Source organism: Chaetura pelagica, unplaced genomic scaffold, assembly GCF_000747805.2.
Source record: "Chaetura pelagica isolate M959 unplaced genomic scaffold, ChaPel_1.0 scaffold432, whole genome shotgun sequence".
NCBI lineage: Eukaryota > Metazoa > Chordata > Aves > Apodiformes > Apodidae > Chaetura > Chaetura pelagica.
The window spans coordinates 267,058-289,057 of record NW_009952358.1 but is presented as its reverse complement, the minus strand read 5'-3'; the positions used below and the strand labels follow the sequence as shown (position 1 = coordinate 289,057).

Sequence of the window (22,000 nt, the reverse complement as noted above, 5' to 3'; positions counted from 1 at the left end):
GCAGGAAGCTGAGCAGTTCTGTCTGTTCTTATACATCGGTGATTCTTGTGGATAATTGTTCACTGGAGAAGCAAAACACATGGATGTCTACAGCAGAGTTTAAAGTTTAATTAGCTATACCAATTTGTCATTTTCAGAACTATCATTTACTTGGGGCTGGAGCCTACCATTAGAATAAAAAGAGAATTTGTGCATTTGGAAGAAGACATTAATATTTCTGAAGTGTGACAGAATAATTATTATTAGGTTCTCACAGTGAGTCTTTTGCATGACAGACCAGAGCACAAGCTGCAGAGTAAGTCTTATAACACATGCCATTCCTCAGGAAGATGTCCTGAGGGAAAGCTGCATCATTTCTGTATGAACTCTCATGGAATAGCTCCTCCTGCCATTTCCAATGTTGTGTTTTCCTTCAGGAGAAACCATCTGAAGTGGTAAAATTATTGAGGGAACAGCTTTGCCCTCCTCTTAAACTCCTTAAGCTCTTTAGTCATTGCAGCTGCTGCTTGGAAAAAAATAATAATTAATTACTATTGAGACTGTTGAGACTTTAAGAAAGGTTTTCTGATTTTATTAAACATTGTTCCAGAGGTGACCTGACAGTGTATGGCAGTGTTTCCCTGATCTGCTCTGACTGCTGTGCCTGGGTGTCATAAATCAGAGGTGCCTTGTCCACAACGTGGGAAGATCAGTGTGTTACCCCAAAGGCTTTGCAGGATCTTACATTGTCCTGTCAAAAGCCAGGGGACCCAGTGCCAGTCCTTTAGAGCCAGGTATCCAGCTTGTGTTAAATACAACTTAGTTGTAGGCTGCTTTTAATTATTCAATAAAAAAAGCAAATGCTGAGGGAATTTTACCTAGTGGATAGAGATACCACCATGGTAAACCCAGTGCTGGATTCCATCAAAGATATTTGAAAAGAGGATTTAGCCCATTTAGAATAAAAAGTAATTCGGCATCTTCAGAACCTGTACTGTCAAATTTTCACAAACAGTTGAGCACACAAAGGCAGCTCTTCCTGGCTGCATGTATTTGCAAATGTGAGTAGTATCTACTATTTATGAGTTTTGGGGATTTTTCAGATGAGAAATCGGGGTCATCAGCCATGATCTGCAGTCACAGGTACAGGGCTGGACACGTGGTGGGTACATAGTGCATGTGAAATGCTTTAGAAGCCCTAAAGCTGCAGGGTTGGAAGCTTGAGAACCATGTCCCAGCAGCAGTTCCTGCAGACAGAGCTGTGGGAGGGCAGGGTTCCCTGCCTCCCCAGGGCAGAGAGCTGGGTTTAATGTGCCTGCCCATCTGGGGCTGCTGATCACGGAAGGTGATTCCCTTTCCATGCTGCCTCCAGCCCTCCCAACACTGCAGCTCTTGTTTGCTCTTCTCAGGCCAGAGATCTGTCTCCTGGGAAGTGTCTCCTAGTTCAGTTTGCTTCTCTTCCATCCTTGGGCTTCCTGTTACTGCAGGTAACTGGTGCCAGTTGGAATGCCAGCCTTCCTTTGCTGTGTCTGTGGCCTTAGCACAGGCTGAAGTCCCTTCCCTTGGTTCAGAGCCTGGTGCAGCCTGAGGGTGAGAGCTGCTGGGCTGGCAAAGGAGTTGCAGAGGGAAAGAGGCTCTGCATTTTGTAACTGTTCTGTCAGTGAAAGCATCTGACTACATCTGTATGTTAGGGAAAGAGGCTCTGCATTCTGTAACTGTTCTGTCAGTGAAAGCATCTGACTACATCTGTATGTTAGGGATGTCAGGACACTTCTATTTAAATCCAGATGGGTACCTTCAATTCCCACATGGCCCCTCTGTATAGCTCCTCAGCTTCCTTGCTTCATCAGTCTCCACTGTGCACAGGCAGGATGGACTTTCTCAATTTGATAGAATTTATCTGATGTGGTTTTGTGTCTTGACCGTGCGATCGATGTGGGTGTGACTGAGTAGAGCACAGCACAGTTTTTGTCTGACACCTGCAGCAGGGGAAACTGCATGAGAGAAAAGTACGATTCAACCTGGCAGGGAAGCCCTGAGGAAAGAGAAGGAAGGCAAACAGCTTATGAAACATACTCTGGCCTTTCTGTAGCCACAGCCTGGGAGGGATGCTGCCCAGGACAGGCAGGTAATGAAAGGCCATAACACGTTTGCAGGGCAGTGGTGTGTGGAGAAGAATCTTTACTGACATTCTGACAGAGCTCAGATGTGGCCTCTGATCCTCCTGTCCATGCAAGATTACTTTACAGTTCCTTTCCCATTCCTTCAAATAACCATTTTTGAGGTGTGAAGAGGTATAGATCTGCATTATTTTGTTTATAATGCACTACCTACAAAGCAGTGGCTGTGTTCTGTACCCTTCCTTCCTCACATACCACGTTTCTGAAGTCACAGTCACAGTGAAGCTGTTTAGCCTGGTGGCAGCTGAGCCCGTTGTCCAGGATGGCAAAGCCAAGCACAGGGAAAGCTTTGGAGTTGGCAACTGTCTAAACCTGTGGTCCTTTTCCAGATGCTCCACTGTTAAAGAAAGTGCAGATGGGTTCCAGGTGTACTGAGTCCTTGTAGCTGAAAGTGTCCTCCTTTTGCAGCAATGCTGTGACTGCTGTAGCCTGGGCCTGCGGCTGAGGAGTGAGGGGAAAACCTGTGAGTCCAGCATAAACCTGGGCTACCCCTGCAGTCATGTCATGCTGTCCTGCTGTGAAGGGGGTGATCACTTCATCCACCCAGAAATCAAGAGGCATCCTGAACCTCTGCCAACAGCGACGCCTGAGAAGGGTGAGTGTCCCTGTATGGATTGAAGACATTGCAGATAAGGGCTGTGCCTCACAGGGTCATCTGGGGAGGTGCTGGTAGGAGTCAGGCTACAGGAGAACTGTTGCCTTCCCTTTCAGATCACATACAGAATATTTGTTCTTAAAACCATTTTGAAATTGAAAAAAATTAGGGGATGATTCTGACCCTTGAAACATGCCTCCTTTAGTAGTTTGAGTTCTTGTTTCCCCCCTGAGTCACATAGTAGAGACCTGCTGCTATAGCCCCTGTAAGAAGAAAAGTTGAAGCTGGTCATTGTCTTTTAGCAGAAGCAATCCTGACAGACTCTGCTTAAAGCAAATTATGAGGTTTTTTTCCAGACAAAGTAGTCCCATGGATTATCATATCAATGAAATGCCCTGGGAATAGATTTCCTATGGTACTGTTGAACAGCACAGCAGCTTTTGCACAGGACACTCTGGAGAAGCCCCAGAGCACTGCAAGTTTGTTTTCACTCACTGTATAAACATAGTGGTGCTGAAGAGCAAAGTCAAATCCCTGCAGCCAAAGAGGCATGACAAAGGAAACATGACAAATGTGGAGCTTGGACAGCTAGGCTTCCTCCCTCAGCCCGAGGTCATGCTCCTTCCAGCATCACTCTACAGCCACCTGTCATGCATGAGTCTCATAGGAACCTCCTGCATATGCTTGGGTTCAATTTTTGTCCATTCTCTTCTCATGATCTAAATGTTTATTTTCTGTCGCTAGCAAATGTCAGGGTTTGTTGTGATCTGGCTGAGACCTCACTGAGCAAGGAAGTTTGTGTTTAAGAAAAGCTGACTGAGAAACTCGCTGCACAATTCATTTTGCTCTGGCAGATGTTCTTGTTAAACTTGGTCAGGAAGTGAAAAAGATGGTGCTCTTGTCAATGCTCAAAACCAGTGAGTAGGGTGGCTGTGTCACTAGGGGGTCCTGGAATGTCATCTAGCCATGGAATCAGCTAATAAATCGATAGTGGTGTTGGAAAAGAGTTTCCAGACTAACTGGATAACTTTTTGTCCTGAATTGAGAAGTTCAGCCTGGTTTTTCAGTGGGGCCAGTTTCAGATGGGGCTTCACTGTAACACCTGAGCTCAACAGTGGCATTAGTGGGAGAGGTGAGCTTGTGACTTCCTAGGGTCACCTTTTTTCTTGGTGGCTTATCTGAATTTTCTGTCCCTCCAGCCTTATGGAAGGAGGTCATGGACCTTCAGCACTTATCTTCAGGTTGGGTTCCTTTTCTCTTGTCCTTGGAGAAACTGCTTTGGGTAGATTTGACTGTATCTGAGTTTGTGTGACCAGATGCTCCATTCTGTACAGTCCTAATGCCAAAAGACCTGACAGAGAAGCAGCAAGTGTTGTTCTGTTGTAGTTTCAGAGACAGAAGATCACAATGAAGCTTTGTCCATCAGTAATGAAGCTGAACTGTCGAACAGCCTGCCTGGAGATGACCTGGATGAATGTCTGATCTATGGTGGGGAGCTCTGTCAGCACTTGTGTATAAACACCGTGGGGTCCTACAAGTGTTCCTGTTTTCCAGAATTCACTTTGCAAGATGATGGGACCAGCTGCTCTCCAGGTAAGAAAATGGGCAGGAAGCACCAGGAATGATGTGTCTTTGTTCCACCTGCACTGACCCACCAAGCTTTTCTTTTAGCTTTTCTGTAGTTTCTGTGAGGTTTTTTCCTGGGTGCTGATGCACAGATATTTTCCATGGAAATCAGACAAATTAATAATGTAAAGAAAACCAACCATTTAGGAAACTTAATTATGCCTCTCTTTTTGTGCATTGGTGGCATGAAATCAGGGTATTTAATATGTTCAAACCAAGTCTGTTTTCACTTCTCAGAGGAGGATTTGTACAGGCTATTCATGAAATACCTTTTTTTTTTTTTTCTTTGAGTCATTTTGTATTTCCCAGTCAGCTTTCCTCTAGGTAAACCTGACTCAGTTCAGACAGACAGCATTGCTTCCTGAACTTTGATTTTTATCTTTTAGATTAACATCTTTTAGTGATACAAAATCTAAATATATCTAGTGTGGTGGAAGTCTTGGAAAGGAGGTCTATTGTGTTGTAATTGTTTTGATGTCTAGAGTTCTCCAATGGCAGGGTTTCAAATCAGATAACCCCAAAAGTTGAAACCTTATATTCGTTACAAGTGCTTTCAGTTATTTAACAAGCAAAATAAGTGTTGTCATCCTAGTGACAAAACTCCTTAGACTTCAGATGTTTCTGCTCAAGCCAAACAATGAGCATTCATTATGTCATTCTTCTCAACGTGATATTACAGCACTTACATCAATAGTGTGTTGGGCAGGGTTTCTGCAGCAGCTGCCTGCTCTGTTGTTTTTATTAGAATTCTGGGGAAGGAGTCTAATCCAAAAGAGGTAAAGAAAATGGTTCTTATTAAACTTATTATTATCTTATTATCTTATTAAACTGCAAAGTTTGGCTTGGTTGCTCACCTGGAGCATATGGCTGTGTTTGTTTTGCCTTGCTTCTCCCACGACTAACTCCACCGAAGTGCAGATTTGGGTTGATAATCTCTATCTGGGTAGTAAGTGTTCTTGGCAGATGTGCAAGGCTGCAGTGCCTCTGGCTGTGCCCAGAGGTGCAGGGGGCTTCCCAGAGCCTGGCTGAGGCAGAGAATTGCCATGAGGGCAGGGGACTGTGAGTGAGACATCTGAGCCATGGAGGAAGAGCAGACCTCTGCTCTTGGGGGGTTGGACTAGATGATCTTCAGAGGTCCCACCCAACCCTGACGACTCACCCTTTCAGTCCACCTGCCAACGTGGTACAATGGCCTTTTTATTTCTCATTTTTCCTCTGTGGATGTGCAGATCTCTGCCATGTGGTCTGTGCATGGAGACCCACACCAGGCAGTTTTATGTCTCATACTGGGTGAGTTTTATTTGTGTGAGTAGATGCAATGCTTTTGTATTTGTACCTGCCCCAGTACATTTCCTGCTGGACTGGGAATGTTTTTGTATTTAACTTCTCTTTTGTAAAACATGAGGCTTTTCACGAGGCTTGGCAGAAGTGGTGTTCTTGCAGGGGCTCTGTGAGGCAGGAGGAAAGCACACATTGAGGAAACCTCCAAAGCTTCTTCTTGCCTCTTTGCTCTCTTTCTGGAAAAATCCTTCAGGATATGCCACAAGCAGGTGGCTTGTATTTGCCCCTATCTCATAGCCCATTGTATGTCTGATTTAATTTTTTATTTTTTTTATTTTTTTTTTTTAATGAAATGGCTCTTTCCATGACCCAGACCTGTATTACAGTCACAGTTTGTCATTTAATATTGTAATTGTTTGGTGGCTCACACTTTGCTCCAGGTGGCACTTGAACTGAAATCAGCAGGAACAAGATGCATCACTCTTAAGGAACACTTTAGCCTTATGGATTTAAGCTTCTATTTTGAGGATATTGATGAACTGAGTTACTCTTATTGATGTAACAGAGGTTTTTTTTTTGCCTTTTTTTTTAAACTATTCTGATACCTTTAAGATGACTGGTTGTTGCAAACCTTAGTGGCAGATAGCAGCTGTCATGTTTTCCACTTGACTGTGTAAAAGTCATTCCAGAGTGTCCTGTGCCTGTAAAGGTGAGTGTCTGCTTTTCATCTGTGTTGAAACAGGATGTACAGAGTAAGTGTAAAGACTTAGTTTGGGTTCTGCTTTTTTCTCTCCATCATACACCAAATGAGAGAAAGCCACTGTCTTTACAATATAGCAGCATTTAAAAAACCAAAATGAACACTTTCTGTTTGATTCATTAGGTGTTGCAGTGTTTTACCCTACAGAAGTTACTTTCCCCAAGCTCCCTGACCTGTTCCCATGCTGTTTGTGCTGTCTCCATTAGCACACAGCACTTGGTGTGTCCCTGCTGTTGGACAGTTGGTCCTATCAAAGAGGTGGCAGCTTCCAGAACTGGCTGCTCACCTCCATGCATGCACAGTTGTCCAGGTCACCAGCACGTTTCCTCCTGATGTTCATTCGTGATGGAATGGGATGAGTGGGAGTGGGAGCCTTGCCATGGGGTGCCTGGTGGAGGTGTTGCTGTCCCTTGCCCATTTTTGCTGCCCTTGCCTTACAGATCCTGACAGAGGACAGGTGACAAGGCTGGAAGCAGAAGCCACCATCGCTCCAGCAGCCTCTCCTCAGCCTCTCCTCATCGTGTCCTTACAAGAAGAGCTGGATAAATGTAAAGGTATGTTGGAGGTGTAAAATGCAGATGCAAATGAGTGAGGAATGTTTAGAGAGCCTGAATAAAATTCCACATGTCCCATCACTAATCTGATTTCAAGGCACATCCTTAACTTGTTCCCTCTGCCGTGACACTGAGGAATTGTCAGGGGAAACCTGGGGAAGTCATAGGAGGTTCTGCTCTGATTTCAGGGTTATTACACACCAGCTGGTTAGTGCAGGGTAAGGTGAGCAGTGCAGCTGCACAGCATAGCATGAACAATGCAGGTAGGAGCAGCACAGGTGTGTTTCTGGGTAGTAGAAGGGTTGTAAGTAGTGATTAGGGCTCTCTGGACAGATTGTTTACAAACTGCATCTCCATTGTCTAAACTAGGATTATATTTGGGTGACCTAGTGGTTTGTAACTCCAGCTGCTCTGTGCTGTGCATGTTAATGCATTTGGCAATTTTGCTTTGCACAGATAATGGCCCCTGCAAGCACATCTGCAACGTTGTGGAGGGCAGTGTTGTGTGCTCTTGTCTGGCTGGATATACTCTCATGGCTGATGGGATTTCTTGTGAAGGTAAGTGGCTTGAGTTCACCACAGAGACATGGTTAAACACTTTAATATAGATCTTACTGATCTGAGCTGTGGGGGTTTCTCTAAGGGTTCCTTATTTTCAGTGTTGTGAATTGCAAGTGGCAGTACAAGGACATTTGCCAGAAGGAGCACCAGCTCTGCTTCACAGGTAACTCCTGAAGCATGGCTCTTGTGTGCCTGTTGCCTGGGGACTTAAGGTGAAGGCAAGCCAGGATATGTGCTCCTTTCCTCTGACATTCCAGGCTTTTTTTCAGCCCTCTTGGTTTCTCTTCCCACTACTGTTCCTCCCCAGGGTCTGTCTGCTCAGCTATGGACACAACTTTTCTTCCTGAGGATGGGAGCAGCAAGCAGGACATGGGCCTGTTTGCTGTCCTGAGGAGCCCACTCAGAGCTACAGCCCTGCCCCACCACCTGTTTTGTTTGGATTTATTTCTGCTTGCCTTGAAAATGTGAATGCAGGGAGGCTTCACTGCTGGGCAGAGTGTGCCCCTGTGAGCTGGTCCAGCTCCTCATGTTTCACTTGACACTGGAGTTACAAACAATGGATTCCAAAGCTGCATCATGATCATTCACTTTATGTACATTTTAAATGGACATGTTTGGGTAGTGACAAAGGATGTGCTTGACCAGAAAAGATTTGGGGGTTGGAATGCCCTGTGACATACCTTAATTACAAATCTCCAAGTATGGGAGCAGTTACAGCCAGCAGGGAGATACAGGTAGAAGCCTCTGACACTCAGAACTGCTCACAAGTGATCCATGTCACTCTTCATCTCAGACCTTATTGAATAAGAAATCATTGTCATGATGTAGTCTGTGAAGAAAATGGGAATTTAATACCACCAGATAAGACATGCACTGTGCATTGTTTACTGATTAATGTCAGAATATAAAAGGGCATTTCAGGGCAATAATTTTCCTAGAGGGGTTGAAAACATTCAGAAACATGAGTGGTAGTAGTGAGTTTAAAAGTAACAAGGGACATTTATAATGTAAAGTAGGTATTTGATGGTAAGAGGGATGGGTGCAGTGCAGCAGGTTTCCTGAAGAGTGTGTGTTGGCTCTGCCTGTTTTCTAAGACTGGCTCTTCCTGGAATGACAAAAGCATAGGGGTGTGAGCAAGGACTAGAGATGTCCAAGGGTTTGCTCCAGCCTTGTTCTCAGTGTAACACTCCATGTTACAGCCTGGTGCTGATGTGGTAGCTCCAACTCACTTCATTTGAAGATCTCCAGTGCAAAGGGAGTGTTGCTTCATTTCAGAAATTGTTCTAATAGAATTCTGTTTTTCCCTTTTGGCTGCACCATGTTGATGTAGATTTGGATGAGTGTTTCACAGGTGCTCACGTTTGTTCCAGAGCACAATTATGTGTGAACTCATTGGGATCATTCTACTGTGTCAACCACAGAGTGATCTGTGCAGAGGGCTTTATACTCAACAGGCATAGAAAATGTGTTGGTAAGATGAGAGGTATAAGCCATTCACCACAGCATCATAATTCTTCATGCTCTGCAATGCATTTAAACCATTTGTGCTAAAAGGCTCTCTGGCCATCTCTGCATATGACATTTCAATATGAGTTAGTAAAAACACATGTGCACCATTTGCTCAGCCACTTAACATCATGAGTTGTATGCTATTTGGCTTTTTCTCTAGCAGTACAGTCTCAGGATACATATAATCTTTGCTCAAAAGTCATAAAAGTTCATAGGTATGATGACCACAGCAGGGCTGATAGCTCTTAAACTGGACTAAGGAAACACAGCAGTTGGTCTCTCTGGACAGTCTCAATACTGCCAAGTCCCCAGAGATCATGAAACAGCAAAACTTCATAAATATAGCTCAAGAAATCTGCAGAAGTCTGGGCAGTGGAAAAGATCCATTCCAAAGTGATGGAATTTTAAAATTCAGATTAGTACTTTGTTGATTCTGGCACAAATTTCTTTCTGTAAAAGAAAAGGACCATCATAATTCTGCTGTATCATCCCTGCTGTGTAAGTTCATATTAAAAAAAACAATCTATTTTTACAAGTGTATTTATGAGGATTTAATTTCCTTCAAAAAGCCAAGGCCTGAGCTTACAAAGTAGTTTCTGTTTGGGGAACTTCTCTCGAGGCTGGTGTAGGAGGGCCCTGAGCTGCAGCACTGCTGTGGTAATGCCTGGAAAAAGGGAGCACCCAGAGACCTCCAGGCATGAGTGAAAGCAAAACTGTGACTATAATGTCATGTGTGAATACATTTGCCTTCTTCCACCCCTGCCCTTCTCATTTATAACACAGACAACATTTATAATGTTGTTTTTTTGACCATCATAGCCTTGGTTTTGTTCTTATCTTTTTAAGCCCTGTGTTCTCATCTTATTGATGACCATCACATGGCATTGAGGGCATGAGCAGGAAGGTTCATGCAGTGTCATAGTTTACAGTGGAGTTGTGATTTATTATCTTCTGGCTTTTCCTAAATTGTAAAAAATTGTGGTTTTTTTAAATTATTATTTATTTTAAAATCAGAGATACTGGTAAGCATGAAAAACTAATGAAATCACTTAGTTTCAATTGATTTGCTCAGAGAGCAGCACTGGAAGGAAGGATGAAAATACAGAGAAAATACCTGACTGAGATGGAAGATGGTATTTGTAGGTGGCCACAGTTGCATGGTGCATTTCATGGCTTTCCCAGAGCCTGCTGCATGGACCACACTTCCCAGTGTGAGGTCTGGAGAGTGAGCAGCTGAAGGAACTGCCTCACCTTGCTTTCTGCTTCTGGAAATCTTGCCATTTAATCCTGCTTTTCCTGGACAGTGCAGTGGTTCTTCTCTCCATCTCCCAGGAGCATTTTGAAGCTAAATGCATGTTTGTCAGCAACTTTGGCAGAAGGTGCTGCAGAAGATGCCAAGTGCTGCCTTTTATTCACTTTCTTCCTCTCCTGTCCTCTAGGCCATGATGTTATAAGAGAGTTTTATTGTGAGTACTAGAAGATAAACCTCAGGCATTGCTAAAAAAATGAAAGATACGACTCTCCTTTGTAAAACTACAAGATCCTCTTCTCCCTCACTAAAGAACAAGCCTCTGTGTTTCTCTCTGTCAGGTTTTTACAGGCATCCTTGCAAATAATCTAGCAAACCTGGAAGTTTCTCCTCCTCTTTGGATAGGTGTGCCCTGTGTGCTCCCTGCCCATACACAGCTCTGTTCTGTGTTTGGTGCCTGGAGAACATTTGCTGGGTTTAACATTTTTCCTATGCCTCTAGCAAAGGGGAAATCCACAAGCAGGCTGTGGTTTGTGTGCTGTGGAGCTGCCTCCTTGCAGCCATGTTCTCCTGAGGTGTCCTTTTCCAGCTTCACTGCTCTCGTGCTCCATCTCGAGCTTTGCTCAAACACCACGAGGAAAACCCTGGTGATCTGTTTGCAAAGTATTGTTGTTTAATGCTGTTGCTCTTTGCATATTTTAGGGTCGGGGGGAACAATCTTCGCACAGCAACAAGCAGCTGATGACCATTTATCTCTTGAATTTCCTTTAATCCAGCTGTGGGAAGTTATAATTCCAGGTGCATTCAGGAGGAGATACCCAGAACACCAGAAAGCCACCCATGCACAGTGGGGAGTCACCAGCTGTTTAAGTAGCTTGCACACACCAGCTTTGTCTAACTTGGTGACCAGACATTGAAATGTCTTTAGGCTTGAAAGCTCCATGTTCTCCAGAGATAAGAGCCAGGTAGGGTATTTTTAATCTGGATTGCTTTTCCTGGTGGCTTTCAGGCAAAGTCATTACCACCACCCACATGCACACTGACAGGAGACTACTTGGCTGCTTTCTTTGCTGCTCCTGTCTAAATTTTCCCTTCTGCCAGAGCAGGCAGCAAGTGGCCTTTTTATTGCAGAACCACAGGGACTGTGCCTGAGAACAGGGTGGGTGGCTGCAAAACAACAATGGGTCTAAATAAACCAGGTGCATTCCATAAAACAAATTGAGCTGAAGTAATCTGAAGAGAAAGAAAAAAAAAAATCCTGAGAAACTACAGATGCAGGATAAAAAAAGCCTCCATTTCGTATTTTTATAAAATGTGGGAAAAATTTATTTTTCATGTTGAAGTGTGTATTGAAAACTGTAGCAGTGGGTTGTTCTGGTTTAAAGAGTAAGGGCAAATCACAAACCAGAAGGCAGAATTGCTCCCTGTCACCCCCTGTGCACCCTCCCAAGGGAAGGTAGAAGGAGAATGAGGGAGAGAGTCTGAGGGGTTGGAAACTGAAACTGGAATGAATTTACTGTAACACAGACAAGGGAGTAGCCTGGAGAAGAGGAGACTCAGGGGGGACCTTCTCACTCTCTCCAACCACCTGAAGGGAGGTTGTGGTCAGGGGGGTCTGGGCTCTTTTTCCAGGCAGCCAGTGACAGGACAAGAGGGCCTGGCCTGAAGCTGCTCCCGGGGAGGGTTAGCTTGGATATCAGGAAGCACTTCCTGATGGGAAGGGTGATCAGACATTGGGATGGGCTGCCCAGGGAGGCGGGGGAGGCACCATCCCTGGAGCTGTCCCAGGAAAGGCTGAATGTGGCACCTAGTGTCCTGGTCTGGAGATGTGGGGGTGTCAGGTCATAGGCTGGACTTGATGATCTTAGAGGTCTTTTCCAGCCTTGGTGATGCTGTGATTCTGTAACAGGTGGGGGAGAGAACAGATCTAGACACTTCCAGACAAATACAGACAGAACTGGTCTGGCTGAGGCAGGAGGAGGGGGGTGAGGGTCCCTTGTGGCCCCTTCAGGAGGGGGACCCAGGGCTCCTCACAGCCCCCATGGAGCTGGATTCTGGAGAGCTCCTGGCCAGCTGGAGTCCCTGCAAGCAGCAGCAGCAAGGAAGGGGCTGAGCTGCTGGTTCTCCTGCTCTTACAGAGTAAGGCAGGAGGTGGGGGGAATCCTGGCCGCTCCCTGTTCCCATCCTCCTCTCAGGGTCCTAAGGACCCTCTCTAGTTCCTCTTAGAGGGGTCAACACCTTGCCAGGGTCACTGAGACCATAGTGTGGGAAGATGTTGATAGTCCTGTGCAAAAGTGTCAGTTTCTTAGATGCAATAGATAAGCTCAGGGACCATGTAGATGTTGCTGTTTTCAACAATTCCAGGGGAAAAAAAAAGAAGAAGATATTATGTGGTGACTGCTCATTCTGGTACTTCCTGCCATGAAGTGAGAAATGTTGTTGCCACACGTGCAGACCAAGCACATTTTGGAAAAACTAACTGTGTGATTGTTTTGAATATATTACTGAATAATATATAATACTGAATATTAATATATTTCCCCTCTTATTTCTGTTATTTTATAAAGATAATTGTGCCCTACCTCACAGTCTTGATTGTGTGGGATGGAGAGTACAGCTGATGGCAGCTCAGGAGCAAGATGCTGCAGGTCTTCTGAGATCTCATGTCATGTAGGGAATTGGTTAGAAAAATGGACAATAAAGGACATGTCTGTTAAATAACAGTGAAAAGGGAACTTGGTGGGCTGGCAACTGGCCTGGGATAGGAGCTGGAGATTCATGCCCTATCACTGGGCAGGAGAGAGCAGATCTTTACATAGTGCTCACCTCAGCATTCAAGCCATTGCCATTATTGAAAGCAAAAATTCTGCACGTAACCTTCCAGTTCCCATGATGTGAGTTTCACAGATGCATGCTGACCAGCCCTGCTTATTCTCTCAAGTACTCAGAAATTTGAAAACTGAATTAAAAAAGTATGGGCAGATCATGGAATTATGATAGATCTTTTTCTCTCTGTGGCATCTGAACCTGCTTTTTACCTGTTTACAGCTGCTAAGCAGGTGGAACCCACATGGACCAAGTGTTTTGGTCAAATGGGTTTTCCTCCTAGTGGCCCTTTTGGCCCAGAGCTGGTCTGGCTGAAGGTCACACCATGCAGTGTAGTGCTCATGGGCTGTTGACAGGAGAAGGCTTGTTGTGCTTTGCAGGAAAAGATCACCTCAGCTCTGTTGTTTGGCCTCTAAAGTCTCACAGCAGTTTGGATGCTGTTCAGTGGCTGCCCATAGCTACTTTGTTCTGATTTTTTTTTGCTTTTAAACCCTCAAATTTAATTAAGAACTTAGTTAGTTGGGAGGAGATGGGAGGAGTCTACCATAGCAGCTCATATTCTTCTGCCATCACGTGAGGGGTTTTTTGGTTTGTTTTCTTTGTGGTTAGTTTTGGTTTTTTTCCAAGACAGCCCCTGAGAATATTGCTGCTTGACTTCAAGCTGCTGTGGGGAAGCTGGGACATGGTAGGAGTGTCCCATCAGGAGAACGTAACCCTGGAAAACTTTGGGGTGGGCAATTACCTGCCACTCAGTGGGAGTACACAAACATCAAGTGAGACAGGCAGAAAAAGATCCCGCTGCTGGTGGTGACCTTGCTGTGGATTAATCAGCTCCTTACACAGTACCCAGCCCAAGGAGAACAGCAATGGCAAAGAGAAAGAAAACACAGATAAATGAGTATTGAGATGGCACCAAGCTGATAATAATGGTTTTGTAAAACTCAGTGCACATCACCAGTTAGCTGACAGGAACTGAAATGTCTTGGTTCTCCCCTTCTTCTGCGTGGTAGAAAACAAGCTGACATGTTTTCTAAGACAAAAGGCTGTTAAAATGGCTTTTCCTGTTTTCATACTCCACAAGGGGAAGTAATATATCTGGTGTGGTACTTGTCTGGGAAGGAGGTTCTACAGCCAAAATGAAAATCTGATTTAAACAATGCTTGCTTTATTCTGGTGTATGAAAACAGCTTCATGTGCAGAGAAGCTGGATGCTTGGTAATAGTTAGGGTCACATTTGGCTTTTGTTAGCTCTAGAAATACTTCTCAGCTTTATTTAGAACTGTGAATGAATAAGATTCTGTGGAGACTGACAAGAAAGTTTCTCTTCCCAGTCTCTACCCCTTTTCTGTTGCTCATCATGCTATTCTCAACATTCATTATTAAAATAAGCAAAACCTGAATTTAAGGTAATTTCCTCCAGGCCTATCAGAACATTGTTTCAAAGGTGTAGCACATGCCTTTCCCAACTGTGTCCTGCATTCCAAAATCTGGTATCTAAGCATTTTGTAGGGTGTTTTTTTTTTAATAACTTTTGTACTACTCCACCTGCTGAAATCAGATCTCTTTAAAGATGTAAATGCAAATTGACAAACTTGATTGAGCCTTCAGGATTGCCTCTCCATCCTTTTGTGTGTATCCAGTTCCAGCAGCACATTCCTTGGGACCTAAGTAGGTGTGTCAGTAGCTCTCTTGCAGCAGCTCCTGTCTGCCTGGACAGCACAGCAGGACTGGTGTGTGCCTGAGCTGTGAAGCAATCAGCATCCATCACTTGCTCATTCAGCTGTTCAGGAGGTTTCTGGCCAGTACACCAGAAGCTGATGATGGCAGGTCCTGTGCCCACCCTGCATTTAATCAGCTCTGTCCATTGCTTGTGCCTGCACCATTCACTGCACGTTTGGGAAGAGGGGAGGAGAAGGAACTCTCCCTGAGGTTTGTGTCTCTGGAGTTACTCTGGGTTAACAAAAGATCCTGGGACAAAACATCTTTCATCAGACCACTGTAGCAGTCTGTACTGACTATCTTTTGGAAGAAATGGTTTCTCTTGAGCTTTTGACTTCTTCCAAAAGAGCAGGAAAAGGCAGATCCCTTGATAAATATGAGGCACTGACTTGTTTAACTCTTCCTTGTAGACATGAATGAATGTGTCACAGAAAGGCACACCTGCCAGCGGGGGGAGCACTGTGTGAACACCGTGGGATCCTTCACGTGTCTCCAGGAACTCAGCTGTCAGCCAGGTTATGAGCTTAAGGATGGAGAATGTGCTGGTAAGACAAGTGTTCTTCAGCTGATGCAATTGCTGTTGCCAAACAGGAAAGGAAAGGGATTGCAAAGCATTTCATTGTTGCTGCTCTGTGGTCTCAGGGTTGTAACTAGAGAAGGCTGATCATCATGGAAGTGTTTGGCATCATAGAGCCCTTCCATACATTCATCTATTTGAAATAGTTTCCAGTGATAACTAGAGAGGGTCTGGAAAATTGATGAAACCTCCTGACTTAGGATTTACCCTGTCCCTAAGAGAGATCTCACTGAATGGAGCAGTTCCTGGTTCTCCTCTGCCTAGCTCTGCTTTTCTCTGAAGGGCTGATACTGTTTGCTGTTAAACACTGAGGCACAGCCTGAATGGATCATGGAGCTGCCTCAGTCTGGTCCTTCCTGTGTTTAGGAGGTCTCTCTGTGTTTATTTACATGTGGAATGGTCACGGGTTTAAGAAGTTTATCTTCATCCCCCCCTTCCTGGTCTCTGTAGGGGTTTAGTGGAGAAGCCATCATCAGTAGCCACAGCACAGAGGGGTCCCTCTGCAGCACAGGGGGGTGCAGGGGACACATGTGCCCTGCCTGCCAGGGCAAGTCACTCTTCTTTACTCCTGAATTTTTTACACAGAGTTTCCTGACAGCTGGAGTAGGAGATCTCCAAGGAGAGAACTTAGCTCTTGACCAAGTAACATAGGGTTATAAAATAGAATAGACAGCTGTCATAAATAAACCCTGGTTTACTTGAGGAGCCTCTTTGTGAATGTCTTGTTCTCTTGTCTGATTCTATAGCATTTCTGACATTGCTAATCTAAATTGCTTTCTAATCTCAAAGTTACATTATAACAGATTGTAAAATGTACAAATTCTTTTAAAGTAGCCTTTACATTAATTGCTTATAAGAAAGACTAAAATTCCAGAACTATGTTAAACTGCCTACACATAACTATTGAATTTGCAGAGGTTTATGAAATACTGAATTCCACATTTTTTGGTCTCAGTCAATAAATATGTAGGAAGACTTTCTGACACAGCACCTTTTGGGAGGCTGGAGATGATCCCTCATGTCCTTGACATTTACTGGAGGGGTTAGAATAGAAAGAGCAGTGCCAGCAGTTCTGAGCTTGTCTCCCTGGGGAGTTGGGAGTCCTCAGCCTGGGACTTTCCTTCTTTTGTCTTTATCTTCTAGTAATGATGTTCCTCATTTTCTCAGGAACCAATGTGTGTTAAAGTAGCATCTGAAAACATTCACAGGCCCTGAACTTTGAACATAATTGTAGCTGAAGCCTGTTCCTAGGTGGGGTTTCTTCAGCTGGAAAATGGCTGCAATGCCCCTATCCCAGCTCATCCATGCAATTGCTCCACACGGATCAGTTGGGTGTAACTTTACAAGTTTGAAACTTGCAGGAAGTGTTTTCTGTGTGCCTAGAAAGCAAGCCTCAGGTTGGGGAGCATCATTTGAGAAATCATTTCATCTACAGGATAAAAACCGAGAAAGCTGTGTTGAGCTCTGGCTGCAGAGTGAGACAGAAAGCAAAATTTGTTACTAATAGTGCTTGTTATGGAGATGTTTTCCAGAACAGTTTTCAGAGTTGGATGTTTGTTCTGTGTACCTGAGTACATCTGTGCATCCACGTGTGCCTGTGTACGCAGGGAAGTCCCAGCCCTGTTCAACTCAGGTGCCCTTTTAGTTTCAAGGTCAGTGGAGGAAGGTTTCTACCTAGAATTCCTGAGGTAGACAAGGAATAAGAGACCATTCTCCTTTTGAAAGAATGTGGTGCAGATTTTATTGTGTGTACCTTATTCCTGGTTTCAATTTGGGCCTGTAGGATTTGAAGGCTGCAGAAGTGTGAGTGTTTGTGGTTTACCAGAGGTGCTGTGAACACAGCAGTAGGGACCTGAACCAGATTTGCTGCAGGACCCCACAAACTCCAAAGCCTGTGCTGAAGCAGATCTCCAAGAGCAGATTTCCCAAAGGCTGTGTTGGGTGTCAGGTTTAAATGCTTCCTAACTTCCTCTCTGAGAAAAGAACTCATAAACTAGTCATGGAAACAATTGAAAATTGCAGCTTAATGAATTCATGATTTGGTATTTTTGATCTGTTTAACAGATATTGATGAATGTGAGAGGGGAACTCATAGCTGCAAAGTGAACTTTGTTTGTCAGAACACAGAAGGGTCCTTCTACTGTGAGTCCAAGCAGCGCTGCATGGATGGATTTTTACAAGACCCTGAGGGAAACTGTGTGGGTAAGTGAGCCCAACTCCTCTTCATTTTAGCCTGTCCAAGGGGTGTATATTGATCACCTGCAATTTTCCCTAAATCCTGCTGTGAATTTAATGTAGGCATCACATTAAATGTTCTTTTAAAGATCTGCATGTTGAATTCAAAGGTGTTACCACAGCAGACCTTCATCAGCCTCATCTTTGTAGCACAACAAATAGACATGAAGGAAAAAAGAAGTGACAGCTGGAAGAAAATGGACTAGAAAGGTTAAATAGCTTCTCTCACTATTCTAATCAATTTTCTTCGCCAGATATCAATGAATGCACCTCTCTCCCTGAGCCATGTAAACCTGGATTCAACTGCATCAATACTGTTGGGTCGTACACCTGCCAGAGGAACATGCTGAGCTGCAGCAGAGGCTACCACTCCAATGAGGAGGGAACTCGATGCGTCGGTAAGGTCAGACCCCAGAGTCTGGTCAGGTGCCTTCTCGGAGGCAAAAGGACATTTCTGTTCTAGAAAGAGGTTTTGAGCTACCTCCAGATTCCCAAATTTACTTGAGGAATGGGAATTTGCTGTATGCGTTTGCTGTCCAAGCAGCTCAGTGGTTTCTCTGCACTGATCCCCTGGTGGCTGCATGGAGTTCCTCTGGGTGCAGGAGGTGACATTAGTCCACATGTGGGATTTACTGGCTTCTATTCTAGAGTAAATGTAATTTAGTTACTTTTCAGCCTCAGGCTGTCAGTCAGAAACATGATCCTTTGCAATTTTTTACAGTATCTCACTGCCAGGGATGTGATCTGAAGCCGTGGGATGCAGCAAATGAAAAGCACTGGGTTTGTGAACTCAGGAAAGTAGAACTAAGGGGATGTTCTTTGTAGCACTATGGAAGGTGTTCCCCTTCCAGTTGTGTGTATGTTCTGGAGAAGTTATTAATTTCTCTGTTGAAAAAAGGTTGAAATACTCATTTAGGTTGGCGTGCAGCTTGATACTGATTGGTGCTTGTTCCAATGTGTTTATGGAGTTGCTGACTTGGAAGAGCAGATTGCATCTCTAGCAAGGGCTAAATGGCTTTAAAGTGGAGGAGGGGAGATTTAGGTTGGACATTAGGAAGAAACTCTTTAGTGTGTAGGTGGTGAGAGCCTGGCCCAGGTTGCCCAGAGAAGCTGTGGCTGCCCCATCCCTGAAAGTGTCCAGGGGCAGGTTGGATGGGGCTTGGAGCAGCCTGGGATGGTGGGAGGTGTCCCTGCCCATGCAGGGGCATTGGAACTGGGTGATCTTTAAGGTCCCTTCCAACCCAAACAAGTACGGGATTCTGTGATTTGCTCTCTAAATGAGCACATGAGGAACAAAGAAATGGAAAGCTTGGTCCTGGGTATGGCTGTGTGTTTCTGTATTCCCTGTGGTCTGTGAAACATTCCCAGAGTTGTGTTACCTATGAAATAGGAAATCATAAGACAACAGTAGGGAAAAAAAATGAAATAAATGACACCTCAGTACTTTGGTTACCACTGATATCCTAGTAATTCCTGGTTATGTTCCCTTTGAATAGAAGAAAGGCTGAAAAAATGAAAGATGCTTTTGTGATGCTGCAGGTGGGTGGAAGCTCTGCTGGTCACGACTAGCAAGTCACAAAGTTTCAGCATAGCTAGAAGATCCAGGTTCTCATAAATTTCCACATTCTCCCTTTTGCACTTTGTTACACTGCATGTTCCTTCATGATCTTACCCCCAGGACTATCCAGACCAGTGAGAAGGTGGGGAAGATCTGGAAGTAGCAGAAGATGGGGACAGTTCTTGTGTGTAACTTAGGAAACAGGAAGGCTCCTAATGCACCCCCAGGGGGTTTTGTTTTGGGAGCTCGGGGCAAAAAAGTGCAGCCTCATTTGCTGCTTTATTGTGTAGCAGCCTGGAATGTTTTGACTGTTGCAAAGGGAAGGTCTCAAAGTCCTGTCTTCTCTTGTAGTGAATACACAGTTCTGCAGCTGGTTTCAGTCTGTTGTTCTGTGGTCAGTCCTGTTTCAGCAAAGTCAACTGGGTTAAGTCAGTTTGCACCAGTGGAAGTGTGGTGACCCTGAGGTCGTTTTTAGGGTTAGCCCCATGCAGCAGCAGCTCCATCAGTGCCATTTTCTGACAGGTCAGCAGCCATCATCCAGCTCAGAGCTCCTGGCTGTAGTTCCCATGGCCTTTGTTTTCAGGCCCTGCTAAGGGCCAGGGCAAATGATGTTCTGAAATTTCCAACTGATGATTTATAGAAAGAATCCAGCTTTTTCCCCCGAGTTGTTCCTAAAAGAGAGTGACTGTGTGTAAACATGTGACAGAAGAGGAAATTGCCATTATTCAGACATCATTCATGTCTTTAAAGCATGATGAGATAACACAATGCTTGGTAATTACTGATGATACTTTGTCTCTACTTCACACGACTGACAATGCTGTTGAGGAGCAGCTTTGCAGAAGCTTCTCTATTTTGATTTTGGGAAAACAAATGTTTAATGTTAATTGGTGATTTCTCTGTCATTGCTGTGTGCACTGTTTGCAGTCTGTATCTTTTGGTGGTTTTGTGCCAGGACTTTCTTTAAGTAGGCAGAGAGCATGGAGAAGAAAAGCATATGGTTCTAATTTCCCCTCTCTATGATAAAGACTCGTTTCTTTAGGCATTACAATAGTTAATTAGATTCCTGATTCAGATTCTTCCACAGCAGTAAATACATCATCTGCACATGTTTCTCCAGAAAAACTACACTTGTGTGGCCATCTCCTCTGGTTAGAGGATTCATCTCTCCTGAAAATGGCCGTATTGTCTGATTTAGTACATGAGTTTTTCAAGAATACCTCTTACCTTTAACTGAAAACTATTGTAGCTATGGTGAAACGTAGCACACTTCTGAGAAAATAATGCCCTGGAACTAATTAAAGTCTGAACACAATGGAATATATAATTTTGGACAAACTAATGAAATGGCTGCACATGTTGATTCACTGCAAATAGAACTGCTGCTTTATAAATTTGTATCTGCATCAGAAACTTCCTTGTTTTGATGCTACCTCTGACCTCAAAAGAAAACGAGGAGTGTTTCAGCAGCATGGACCTGTCAGGAATTCCTTGCTTGGCAAGTGGCATTCCCTGCCATCCATAGCCCTGGTGCCAGCAGGGACTGTATTGGTGGGAACCTGTTCTGAAATACTGAACGAAGTCTTTGCTCTCATCAGGCTTGATACAACCTCCACTTTTCCAGACCCAAGTTTCCATGATAATGAACATGCTCTCGCTTCACTATCATTTTTTCAGTCCGTGACTGCTTGTCCAGAGCCCTCTCCAAGGCTGTTGTTTGATGGAGAACTGCCCAGGAACACTCTGAGATGAAATAGTGCTGAAATTTATCACTTCAAGTGGGGCAGCCTTAGACCCCCAGCCTTAGACCACTGTCTTAATTAATTTACATGAACAGGGGGTTAGGTTGTAAAAGTAGTTGAAGAAACAGGATGGAAGCAGGATCTGCTGTCTTAGGAAATGGCAGAACTCAGAGTACTTAAAGAAGCACAAGTTTCTGAGGGTTAATCAGACTTTTTTGATGCTTCTTGTCACAGATGGTAACGGGGATTTGTTAGATACTGATGAGCTATTTAGTCATGTTGCAAGTCTTGTAAATCAGTGCGTATTGAAAACTCTCATCTTCATCTGAGGATTTTTAAAATGAGCCTGGAAATGCTGCGTGTGAGTGGAGAAGCAGCTAATTTGTCAGTGTTGGTTTTGGATGAGGGGCCGTGAGGAATATCAAACTGTGAGTTGATTGAAAGAAGAGAAAAGATTAACATTAGGAAAGAGCAAAAGGTAGACAGCAGAAGCGAGATTGAAAGGGCAACTGGAGATGAAAATGGCAATTGCTTTAATTGAAGGGATGAGCAGAATTCCTGGCTGGTTCTGGTTTTGCTTTCAATGGCTTGTGTGACTCACGTAATGGCAGAACATCAGAACAGGGTGTTTAAATGTCACCGTTTGATCAGAATCAAAATGTGTTTACATTGAAATGCAGGATGTGCTGGGAAGGCTTCACTGCAGTTGCAGTTACTATTTTCACTTTTAAGACAACGTGATGCTTTCCAAAAGTTTGACTTAGAGGTGTGTGAAGGTGACTCTGAGGAGAGCAGGGTGGGAAAAGCCCATCTTCTTTGCTGGGTCTGGGGAGCAACCTTAACGGTTTCTATTCCTGTGCCTAATTCTTTCCTCTGTGGAAAGGTTGATTTTCAGGCAGCTCTGTTGCAGCTAATGGCTCTCTCTGGTTCTGCAGATGTGGATGAGTGCCAGACTGGTGTCCACCGTTGTGGTGAAGGGCAGCTTTGTCATAATCTCCCTGGGACGTATCGCTGCGACTGCAAGCTGGGCTACCAGTACGATGCCTTCA

At 44.3% G+C, this 22,000-nt stretch overlaps 1 protein-coding gene across 1 annotated transcript in view; it reads left to right on the top strand.

The window, feature by feature from the left end:
- Positions 1 to 22,000, top strand: part of FBLN2 (fibulin 2) — a 79,445-nt gene that overhangs the window by 48,975 nt on the left and 8,470 nt on the right. Inside the window, exons 4-11 of the mRNA XM_010007865.1 lie at positions 2,568 to 2,754; positions 4,141 to 4,347; positions 6,862 to 6,975; positions 7,432 to 7,533; positions 15,250 to 15,384; positions 17,481 to 17,618; positions 17,906 to 18,049; positions 21,887 to 22,000. The exon at positions 21,887 to 22,000 is cut by the window's right edge and continues 36 nt beyond it. Of these exons, the coding sequence (XP_010006167.1) occupies positions 2,568 to 2,754; positions 4,141 to 4,347; positions 6,862 to 6,975; positions 7,432 to 7,533; positions 15,250 to 15,384; positions 17,481 to 17,618; positions 17,906 to 18,049; positions 21,887 to 22,000 (1,141 nt within the window). The remainder of the gene's footprint in view (positions 1 to 2,567; positions 2,755 to 4,140; positions 4,348 to 6,861; positions 6,976 to 7,431; positions 7,534 to 15,249; positions 15,385 to 17,480; positions 17,619 to 17,905; positions 18,050 to 21,886) is intronic.